General features: G+C 37.7%; 1 protein-coding gene across 1 annotated transcript in view; it reads right to left on the reverse strand.

Annotated features, from left to right (window-relative positions):
* Positions 1–5,830, reverse strand: part of LOC134668062 (uncharacterized) — a 145,950-nt gene extending 140,120 nt beyond the window's left edge. Inside the window, exon 1 of the mRNA XM_063525513.1 lies at positions 5,622–5,830. Coding sequence (XP_063381583.1) covers positions 5,622–5,750 — 129 coding nt within the window. The 5' untranslated portion in view covers positions 5,751–5,830. The remainder of the gene's footprint in view (positions 1–5,621) is intronic.
* Positions 5,831–12,498: the final 6,668 nt, after the last annotated feature.

Below are 12,498 nucleotides of genomic sequence, written 5' to 3' on the forward strand. Positions count from 1 at the left end.
TTTGTAAGATTTGATTTGTTTTCTGAAAGAGCTACGTATTTGTGATTTCATGTGCATATATGTTTATTTTTTATATCAAATTCTATAAAGTTATGTACTCACTGAGTATAATTGCATGAATTCTATAGTAATTTAAATTGTATTAATTACTCGTAATGCATGTTAATTATAAGATGTAATAATGTTTTGAAAAGATGTGTCCCGCCGAGTTTGTTGCCGGTCCCATATTGGGATACCCTCCTCCAATTGAGGGGGGATTTAAATCTTCTCGGGGCAGAGGTGTACGGTTGGAGCCGGTAAAGGTTTATTTGACGTTCATAAGCGCATTGTAATATGCCTACTTGAATAAACTATTTTTTATCTTTTATCTTATTTATCTTAAGTAATTAACTATGCTTTCTGAGTAACTCTGTGTTAGCACACTCTGCTGTTAAAAATAACATAGCGTTGTCACTCTTATTTATGATTGCTTGATTGATTGTAGACTAAAATTAGATAATTAATTATGGCCGTGTACCGATTTAGATTCTAATTTGTTTTTTTTCTGCGACCGGAAGTTATACGCTATGTTGGCTTTCCGTATCCTTAAACTTTGGAAACATACGAGTCATTTGGGGCTCGCTTCAATAGTTTAATTTGCGCGAAAATATATAAAATAAATAAATAAATGTGGGGACAATCTTATTGGTCCTACAGATCCTACAGATCGATCTAACACCAAACTAAGCATAACTTGTAGTATGGATGGGTACTAGAAGACAATATAGATAGATGCATACTTCCATAACTCAGGGACTAAATGCCCTTACCGGGATTCGATCCCGGCACCTACAGCAGGGTAGGCAGGGTCACTATAACGACTGATATATGTTAGGAGGCCGCTAATATATTATGTATTTATGTTTACATATTTTATGTAGAGTTAGAAAAAGAAAAGTCTGCAACGATTTTAATCTTTTGGACGCCAATGAGTCCAATGACCGATATATTCGCACCGCAGGTTCAACGCCAAAGACCGATTAATCGGTCACAGACCACAGAGCAACATTAGACATGCATAAAGTTCAATTTCAGTTTTGACACTTCGGTGACGTGGCGTTAGAGTGACAGCGTGTTTGACATGGCGTCGAAAAGGTTAATAGCCCACGCAGTGCAAGTGTTGCACTGCGTGGGCTATCAAAATCGTTGCAGACTTATTTTGGTTTAACTCTATATGTTTTAAGTAAGTACGGCGTATAGGTATCATCAAGTCTATACCATAACCAAACACAACATTCTAGCATGGCCTAGATAATAAGTAGTATGCAAATGAAAGTGAATGAAATAAAGTGTATTTTATTTTAACAAGCGTATCGTTTACCCGTCACGCTCGCTGCGATGGCATGTGAATAAACATTAGGTTTTTATTCCACTTAAAATTATACTAACTCATTAAAAGGAAACCGTAACAACATACGAGGGTACCTCAATTCTAAATAGCCGTAGTATAGCTGGTCAAGCAAATCTTGTCAGTAAAAAAAGGCGCGAAATTCAAATTTTCTATGGGACGATATCCCTTCGCGCCTACTTTTTTCAAATTTGCCGCCTTTTTCTACTGACAAGATCTGCTTGACCAAGTATATGTAACTAGATAAGTGCGAAATGTAGAGGTACAATCTTATGTATTAGGAATAGGAATAAACCTAACCCCCCTCCCCCTATCTTTGTAAATATATCTTTCAACAAGTTACGCCACCGTTCATCTCTAGATCTCTACTATTATTTAATACTAGTGCACTAGTAGTGGACTCAAGCGGGAAATTCATAAACTTTTTTTTTCAAACTAAGCGAAAGCTCCATAACCAAAAGAAAACATTTTTACCTATAACCCCTCAATACACGTGTAATGTAAGTAACGAACAAGGACAATCAAAGTACCTAACTCTACCGTATCTCACTGTACGAGTCTCTTCTTCAATTTAAGAGGTATCCTCTTGTCGGTGGAGTATTTTCCATTTCTCCCTCTCATAAGCCATAGCTTTGACCTCTTGATACGACACGACACCAGCTATTTCTTTTATTTGGTCTACATAGCTACGTCTTGGTCTGCCCCTGCCTCTCTTTCCTTCTATCTTGCCTTCTATGATGGTTTTAAAGAAGTTGTCGTGCCGTAACAAATGTCCAATCATTTTTCCCCGTCTGTTGTTGATGGTGTTCAATATCATCCTCTTCTCTTTCACTCTTCGTAATACCTCTTCGTTCGTTATCTTCTCCGTCCATTTATACTGTACGAGTATATGTTTTATATTTTAAGCCAAAGTTTACAAGCTTGCCATGTTCCCAAGAGGCTAAGGTAGCTGACATAATAAACCAAACCAAAACGGGCAGCCCGGACCGCAACTGTAGCATTCGTGAGAACACTCAGCTCAATTACACGGCTATTATTGGTTTTACTGCTCGAATTACACTGGAATTTCGTAATTACGAAACGTTTGAGCGGGTTAGAAGATGGGCTCAATAATTGAAGAGATTTTATCCCGCCCACGGCAACAGTTTTGACGTGCATGGTGTTTCATTGAACCTTTTGGGACAACAGGTCTCATTGAAATTCACAAGCCTGATATTAAATTAACCCTGGGAGCGCCCTAGTATCAGACGTTACTTACTAACTCTATTTGGTTCGTAGCGACTCAGTATCAGACGTGTGTTAGGTACTACAGATCAATATGGGTCAATTGCATTTTATTGCAATTTGTTGTATGATGGTCGTTCGACGGGTTAATATAGGGACGGGGTAACGTGCACGGGCGCGTGCGCTAAAATGTTGGAGCCGCACACGCACACGTCACGCAAGCGGTGTGCCGTCTCTCATAAGGATCTGTATACTACAACGCCGCACGCGCACGTGCACGTCACGCAGACGCAGCCGGTGTGCACAGGCCTTTAACCTACTGATTTCAAAATTGCAGACCAGTTAAAACACACGATAGGATTAAATGGGAATCTACGCCATACTTAGTCTATGGTATCTGCTGGTTTTTGAATAGGAGCCCTAAAGAGACTCTTAATTCTTAATTTCAGACCGTGTGTAATGCGCCTTAAATGGTTATGGTGCGCAAAATATGATGTGCACCTATTCAAATACGTGACTAGCAGCCGAATTGGAATGCAAATATTGAAATATTATTCACGTAAGGAGTCCAATCCAATCAATTACTCATCCAATTCTAAGATTAAGTGTGTAAGTGTAGGCTTTTACTTAGGGCATACTGATAATTCCTGGAACTGGCCACTTAGAAAAAGAAAATTAAAAAAACAACTATAGGGTTTGAAAAAGGAATTCTCTGGCAGTTTATTACTTTTTAATTTGTGAGACTGTCATTTGTTTTTTCATCGTGACGTTGGGTTGAAATTTGTATGTCGTAGTTGCAATGAATTTAAGTCGTGAACATTTTCAACGCAATTTTTTTTTAAATTTCGATGTGGTTTAACTCCGCAAGAAAGTTGTCAAAGACCTTAATTAGCATTTGGCGATGAAGCCCCATCTCGTAGCTCTATTTGGGCATTTTCATTTAACTTGTACAAGTTAAGCGTGACTTAAGTCGTGTTTCAGTAACGTCTAACCGTTACATTCCTGACAAAATGTATGGGATTTGACATTGACCGTCAGTTTTGTAACGATTGCTAACCGGCCGTTAAAGGTGTTCAATTAAGTGAAAATGCCCATTTACTCGTGGTTTAGTAAGTTTAGACGAGGACGTGACCATCTCTATGACGATGAACATGAAGCTATTTAGTATTCACAGATTTCAGGGTATTTATTTTATAAAGTGCATCCCAAATAAACCGAAATTAAGTACCGGAATCTCTATGGTCACGAAATAAATTCAGATATTTTTTATGACACCTATTTTTTTTACCTATAAGATGACATAGACAATTATCTGAATTTATTCCGAGGCCAGATTTCGCTGTTTAATTTCAGATTCTGTGGGAGTCATTATCTGCCTAGCAGTTCCAAAAATGTTTATTGATACCTAAGTCTATTTACAGTCACCAGCAATAATATGTTACTCTTTAAAGGCAGCAAAAATATATGACAAGCTCTTATGAGTCTACAAATAAGATCGTGTCAGATATTTTTGCTGGTGACTGTACATCGGAGCATAAGGTAAAGAGAAGAGTCAGAAGAGTCGTAGAATGTATGGGCTCCCTTAGACTCCACGACTCTTCGCTTTCCGCACAGACTCTACATTATGTTATTAAGTAGATGATATTTCATATGGGATGGACTAATGCTGAAAACCCCCACTACGATAGATACATAAGTAGGTAGCTACAAGAATTTATACTAAGTAATATTCCAACCAAGAAAAGTTACGTGAAACATTATACACAAGAAAGATCTTACGCAACTGAGTCGATAATACCAACATTCAACTATCTTTTTTTTTATTGTATCGTAGAGCGAGATGCAAAGTACGGTCATTTTCTCGCATATTCAATAAACCACGAATGTACACAATAGCATTTGACATACAAATAAGGAAGGAGTCACGTATTGTGATTAGATTGATATATAATGGATATACATATATGTATAATGTTGGAAAGTGACTACGTTTGGCGCATAGTAATATCATATGTATTGATTTTTGTTGGATTTAGTCATATGCTTATTCATATGGGGCTTGGCGATTAGATTATCTAAGTATTCATCTATATTCTATAGTTAACCTGTCTGGTTATGAATATTAACATCAATATTAATATATAACTTAGGGTCATTTGCATCATTCCACTAACCCGCGGTTAACCGGTTAAACGTGGAGTTACCATGTTACCAGTACAATTTTACACTGGGTTAACGGTTTAAGCGATTAACCCCGGGTTAGTGGGATGATGCAAGTGGCCCTTAGGCAGGTTTACTCGTAATTAAGCCACATTAAAATACCGCAGCTACTTAGGTGACCTTAGGTCTCTCTTAGGCCCACTTGCACCATTCTACTAACCCAGGGATAACCGGTTAAACCTAGAGTTACCATGATTACCAGTACAATTTGACATTAGGCTATTAGGTTTAACTGCTTAACCCCGGGTTAGTGGGATGGTGCAAGTGGGCCTTAGCGAGTTTTAAATTCTGGTTTTGTTTGCACTTTCGTTACTAAAATAACCCATCATCTAAGATTCTACGTAGCTGTAGTGCCTAATCGTGTAACTTACCAATACCCTAAGGCCCAAGGTCCTATCTATAGTACTTATTCAGTTCGATGAATTTAAATCATATTCAATTGGAACAGAGTCGCATTTGTTTTGTTTCGTTCATCTTTCAAACAAAACCAAAATCAAATCTATTCCCTGCACTGAAGGTTCAAATTTCAGTGGCAAAATCTGGTTATTTCGTTTGTATGGCTGGGAGGATACGTTGTACCCGAGAAAGAATTACTTACCTACATGTAGGCAAATGTAGGTATGTCTTATTCTACTCCATATGGTATTGAACATTGATTGATTAAGTCAAGGAGCACCACTTTTCTATCATTACATTTAACTCTAACCGGCTGTTTACCTACATAGTTTTATGTAACAATCAGTTGACTTCAATATGTAAAAAGGATATGCGCATCAGAAAAGTTACTCACGTTTAAATCAAATCCAGTGCTGACCCAGGAACGTTTGTGCAAAATACTCCCAACATATTTTGCCTTCCACTTAGTCAGGAACCCCTCGTTTTTGCGCTTCGAACGCCGGTTCACTGTATATCGATCCATAATTCACTCCCACTGAACCTTCAGTGCACTACGTCCATCAAACCACACATACGACACGATATCTGCACTCCGCGGACGTGCTTAAACTAAATGCATAAAAAAATCTACTACCGCAAAAGATAAAGTTTGTTATATAAAAACTAAAGACGCGAACCGAATTAATTGCTGCTCTCTGAATATATTACCTACTAAAGTCATTACGCATCTAGTTTTAGTTTTAGCATCTTTAGAAAGTGTGTTTAAATTCTAGAGCGTCGAAAAACGCCTCAATGTTTTTTTTTTCAGACCACAAACTATCTAAAGTTTTAAATTTTAATTGCGCGCGCTTTTGACATAGACGTCCAAAAGTTTAAACACAGAGTTTAAAAAAGGAAAATCGATTTTCCGATGTGATCCGAAACGCAGTCAGGACTAAACTGGCCTTGTTATGTTCAGTACATTATTGTCGCCTTATTCGTACGGTACGATGGAACGAATACGTGCGCAATTCGTATTCTGTACACATATTTTTTGATTGTCAGAAGCATACAACTTGGACAATAGGTTCCTACATACTCGATATGCGGAGCGGGCGCGTCCTAAATGTAACTGTGTGTTAGTAGGTAATTTTACTAACCTAAATACTTTATACAAGGACGTCCGTTGTGTTTGTTTAGTGTGGGAACAACTAAAAATAACCATTCATGGTAAATCTTTATAAGAACATATTATATGACCATTAAAGTTACTAACACTCTATGGATACTTTTGTTTGTCCGAAATAAAGAAATTTATTATTATAAAGTTACTTCAGCTGCTTTGTTTTTAAAAATCAGAACTGATGCCTACTTTTAACATTGTTTATTAAGGACTTGTGAACGCTGCCTAAGTTTCACTAATAGACTTAGAAGACCGCTTCATAAGTTTTGAAGACACAATGCAATATTAATGTTTTTACTTCCGTTTTGGTGCCTAAATGAGTTCTTTAACGATGTCCTTCACATCGCTAACTGCGGTGCTTAAATTAAATTAAATTTTATTTTAAATTGAATGTAATTTAGCTACGATACGATTTAGATACGATTTTTATTTTTATTTTTTTAAGTTTTCGACCACATCTTATGAATAGAAGGACATACTGAAAGTTCTTAGTATAGAGAAAATTGTAGTAATTGGCAATCATTTCTTTATTCTATTTACTTTATTCTATTTAAATAGTTGCCTAAATTCTTTCAAACAGCACGCGACTCATTCTACCAAAGGTCTTTATGCATGACGATTTTAAGTCTTCAGTGAAGTTATATAAAGACCATTCAAAATTATAAACGCCTGATGGTTTTTGAATAGCCATTCTTTGAGTAGCCATTTCGCGGGACATCAATGATGAACAAATCTTTAGTTAGATTCTAACTACAGATTTTTTGACTAATCGAGAATAAAATGAACAAAAGTATGGTTTCACCTGAATTATAATTAAATAGCTACAAAGACAAATACATTTTTGACGAGCAACATCACTCATCACCAAATCCAATTGAGTAAGTATTCAGACTAATGAATAATGATACACCAAAAAGATACTTTAGCCACCTCGTACAATATTTTCGCATCTATGTATTCGAAAATTGTGCTCTAACTCCATTGTATAAAGTTGTTTATGGTGTGTTCAAAAATATCAATAGAGAATATCCAAAAACTGAATACAGCTTGTGATACCTATTTCCATATTTATAACTCATATGAGATATAAACATATATTATATGAGTTAGACTGTTATTTAAAATATCTACGTCAAACGGTCTCTGAGAAAAACGCATTTAACTGATTTGTATGTATGTATGTATTTACTTTATTGTATGTACATAGAAATATAAACACGAGAAACACAGTTACTTACAGAGTCAATTAAATACAACAAAGGCGAACTTATCCCTGAATGGGATCTCTTCCAGTTAACCTTTGAGGAAATGAATAGGACAGAAGTAACGATGAATGACAAACAAAAGCAAAAGTGTACAATCCCTAAAATAAATAAAATGCACGTTTTGAAACGTTTTGATTTGCAAGACCGAAGTGATCCCATAAGTGTTCCGTGAACAAAGTTTTGTACGGAACACTAAAAATGTGTATTTATCATTGTATCACAGGTCCTAGTAAATTTGGCGCTTGAAGTTGGGGCTGGTGTAAGGTAAACGTCCTAGTGCTCGACATGCTAATGCCCAATAGATGACACCTTGCTGTCACCTCTATTGACAATCAATTTTAAGTTTCAAGATGACAATAATGTACTGGGACCGCGTCGAGGACCACAGTACGTTTACCTTAGACTCCTTAGAGAATCTCTCCATCAACCCCTACCGAATTCCAACATAGGCTCTTTTTCAGTACCTACCTACTCAAGATTTTATTCTCAAATAAGTATTTTAAGTCTAGTTTAATACCTGTAAGTTGCCAGGAAACTTGCAAATAAACAACTCACGGCATAAAATTAAAAGTTATTGTCTGGCAATGTGTTTGAGTATGATGAGACTCGAGGCTCTGGCAGACCCCACCGGCGATTGCATTAATGGGGTTGGCAACTGTCAAAGCTTTGCATAGATGGCGCCATCATAGCTTACCCCTTTCTCTAGTTGAGTTCTATGAGATTTGGCTTAAAGCCAGGGGCGTATTTACACTAGGGCCATCCGGACCATGGCCCGGGGCGTCAACCCCGCCCCTGGCGGATTGCATTTGGTTTTTCTTCCTTGACTTTTAGGGCGGTGAAACGTATTTGCCCGGGGCGCCAAATTTCAAAATACGCCCCTGCTTAGGGGTCATCCATTACACCAATCGTCACACCAATTTCTAGGTTTTTTGACCCCTCCCCCCCCCTTGTCACACTTGGTCATATTTGGCAAACCCCTCCCCCCCTAGTGTGACGTCACATTTTTTCTACGAAATCGCCAAATCGAATTAAGTAAGTACCTAAGTATTATTAATATTTTATCAAAATATTTTTGACGATATAAATATTAGTAATTTTATAACCCAAAACTGCTTAGGAAAGAAAATTAAACGATTAAAAATTATTTTCGTTTTAAAAACTTGTTATTTAAATGTACAGCGATCTAAATAATTTAAATAAATTTTCGGTTACTGATGAAGTTAAAGTGACGTCACAAAGTTTGTGTCTCCCCCCTCCCCCATGTTCCATTTTCTTGACCCCCTCCCTCCCCCTAAACGTGTGACGTAATTAATGGATGACCCCTTAAAGCGAAGGCATCCGGGGCTAAAACACCATTAAAAAAAAATTTGACACAATTGTAGGGATTGACAGCAAGCTATGCTGGCGCTATCTGCTAAATACTTCGACCGGCCAACCCCATTGTCTGTGTTCGCGCAAGCAATGAAAGTATAGTTTGTCAAAGGACTGTCTCATTTCAATCACATACAGAGAGTCATAATATCTTTGTCTTACACTAGTACTAGCACCTAAATGAAAAGGATGAGTATATTTTTCCTGGTTCTTCTTCTTCTCCGTCGAATTACTCTTGGCAGAGCAGTCGTGGTCACGTTGAACGACGAACGATTCTACGCCAGTTCTCCCTGGCAGATGCTTCCTGGTTCTTACTGTCTGACAAATTGGTTTGACCAACTATGTTTACGGCATAGCGGCGTACTATGCATCCGACATGACGAAACAAACTCGTTCACCAGATGAAGAGGAAATAACACAGTTCATTAATTGGTGTTAAATATTCATGACAACCATAAACACACACAAACACAGCGATCGATGTATCTAGACCAAGTTTTGTTTGATTAAAATATTGAAATTTTCGAATTTGAATTTAGGTTAAGTTACGAAGGTATGTTACGTGGTAATTGGTAACCTACTTGTTATGATGATAAATTAGTTTGAGCTAGTTACGGGTTCACAGTATAGTCCCACAAAAAAGTGTAGAAATTAAAAAGTGCAATAGTGTAGTGTTGTCCCTTACAAATCAATCTATATGTCGCAGTCAAAAGTGTGAACTGGTCAAAAGAACTTTTAACCGACAAAAACAGGCAAAACTGCTTTTGACTGAGCATGTTGGTCAATAGTAATTTAATTGTGACTGTTACTATCAGTCAAAAGTACTTGCAGAGATAGGTAGGTTAGGGTTTTTTTTGCTACGCCCAAAAAACTAAATTGTTCCCAGAGATTAGGTAGGTTAGGGTTATTTTTTTTGCTACGCCCAAAAACGAAACTGTTGCCAGAAATAGGTATGATTTTCAGGTAAAACTACTTTTGACCAACATGCTCAGTCAAAAGCAGTTTTGCCTGTTTTTGTCGGTTAAAAGTTCTTTTGACCAGTTCACACTTTTGACTGCAACAATTTATACGTCATAATTTCATAGAAGTTTGACGTTTAAAATTACACTTGCACTGCGTGGGCTATCAAAATCGCTGCAGGCTTTTTACGGTCTAACTCTACAGTATTGTCACTTTTTAATTTCTACTCTTTTTTGTCAGACTGTACCTACTTACTTACATGTTTTGTTTGCAGCTTTGTTTCTCTATTTTACTGCAATGGTAGCGAACAGCCGTTGGGCCATAAAACGCCAATCGTTAATGAAATAATGTATGGAAATTATAATGCGACTTTTCGTAGCATTTGGCCACATTTGGCATACTTGCATATTTTTTTTTCTTTTCGTTTGGCATTTGGCGATGTATGATTATCTTTAGTAGGCCCCTGATGGCCCTGATCGTAAACAGCTAATACCGCGGCTTATAGAAACCACTACAGTGAAGCAAGCTCATAAAAGAGTTTACAGTACATATGGTCCTATTTTTCCGCACTAGTGCGTAAAATAGCACTTTTCGTGCGATGTCAAAAGTTTAAAGGGCCATATGTACTGTAAAACGTTGTACGATACACGTGCGAATAGGTAATTCGCAACTCGTGTCGATTTAAAACACTCCCTTCGGTCGTGTTTTAATTTATCGCCACTCGTTTTGAATTTCCTCTTTTTCGCACTTGTATCGTAAATAACTATTTCGGCCCTAAAAAATAATTACATAAAGTAGTCGATTTTTCCCTCGCTCGCCGCATCGCTGCGCTGCTTCGCTCCGCTCCAGTGGACAGGCAGCCTTAAGTATACACGGATTCACTGTATTGAGGTTTAATAATGATATTGCACGACCCTGACAGCGAACACAGAACATCAGTGCATCTTTGGGAGCTCTAGGAACCTTACTCACCATCTAATTAATTACATTAATTAGGACCACAACAGAATATTAAAGCAAACACTTCTTTTCGAAGTTACTGGTATCTTTCGTGTACTAGGATGTGGCTCATTGTGCTGCATTACCATGTGCAGCACCATTTTACAAGAAAAATTGCTATTATATCTGTGTAATACTCACGCTTTGTGTAAACACCTTACAATTGTGGACTACTAGCGACGGGCCCCGCCTTCGCACGGGTTACACAAAAACCTTAACATACCTACTACACACACACTGTATACACTAAACTTTCCTCAAGCATTACTCTATTGATCGGTGAAAACCGCATGAAAATAGTTTTCGAGTTTATCGTGAACATACATACACACAAACAGACGCAGCGGGGGTTTTATAAAGGCTCCAGTACACAGTGGTCAAGGCTGGTCCATGCCAAGCCATGCTTTGCAATGCGCAACAGTAGGCCTATATCACGTAGATGTTCACACAATGGTGCATCAAAAAAAAACTACAATAAAAATCAAAATTGCAGGCTCTGATTGATATAAATCTATAATAAACTGATAAGTCTCTCCATTGCTCCACAATAATGACATTTTGGGCTATCAACATTTAATCAAGCGGTCAGAAACTCAAGAAACTAAACAAACAATGGCGACTGTGTGAACACCACAGGCCACGGTACGCCACGATTCCTTTGATGAAGTGTGCCAAAAAACCGACAACGACCCACCACGGCTGACAACTGACGGCAGTCGTCCGCCATTGTATACCATAGCCCCCTGTACACAATGGTCAGGGCGTGGCATGGCCCATCCTTCACCACTGTGTACTGGGGCCTTAAGATGTAGTGATGGTGTTATGTTATGAAGGTACCTAGTGTGCAAAGAAAGAAAATAATTTTGTACCTAGGAATTGTTTTCAAGTTACTTTCCAATAGCAGGGACGGGTACCGTACGGTATATGCCTTGTATGGCACAAATAAATGTCAACCGGGCCGAACTTCGCATTGCTCTCACGATCCGACCGATCACCTCATACCCCACTTGCGCAATCAGTTGGACAATATCGGATTTTACAAGCGTTTTATATAGTTACTTTTCGAAAGTGTGATATCATCAGTAGGTACCTATTCCATAGTTTTACGATAAATATGCATTGTAAATAGGTATGTTCACGTCGTATAAAGCACAACGCACAAAAGCAAAGATGTTTAGTAAGTTAATTATGAGTTTGTCCTGTATTTTCTTACTTTGCCACGAAGTTTCGGAAGTTTAGAAACTCTTGAGGGTTTTGGAATAATTTTTTTTCGTAAGGGCGGGAAGGAAAGTTTTTTTTTTTTAATTTGAAATGACCTGGATACGAGAATTCATTGAGGTGTTTTTCTAAATTCAAACACGAAACATACGATCTTGAAACCACTATAATCATCGTGCAAACCAAAACAAAAGCAACCTATGTTAAAAATGTAGTAAATATAAAATACTTAACACGTTCGCGGACGCTCAGTCACACCAGTTGGACACCTAAATTTTGTATGGAAATATTGGGAC

This window comes from Cydia fagiglandana, chromosome 10, assembly GCF_963556715.1.
Source record: "Cydia fagiglandana chromosome 10, ilCydFagi1.1, whole genome shotgun sequence".
NCBI classification, from domain to species: domain Eukaryota; kingdom Metazoa; phylum Arthropoda; class Insecta; order Lepidoptera; family Tortricidae; genus Cydia; species Cydia fagiglandana.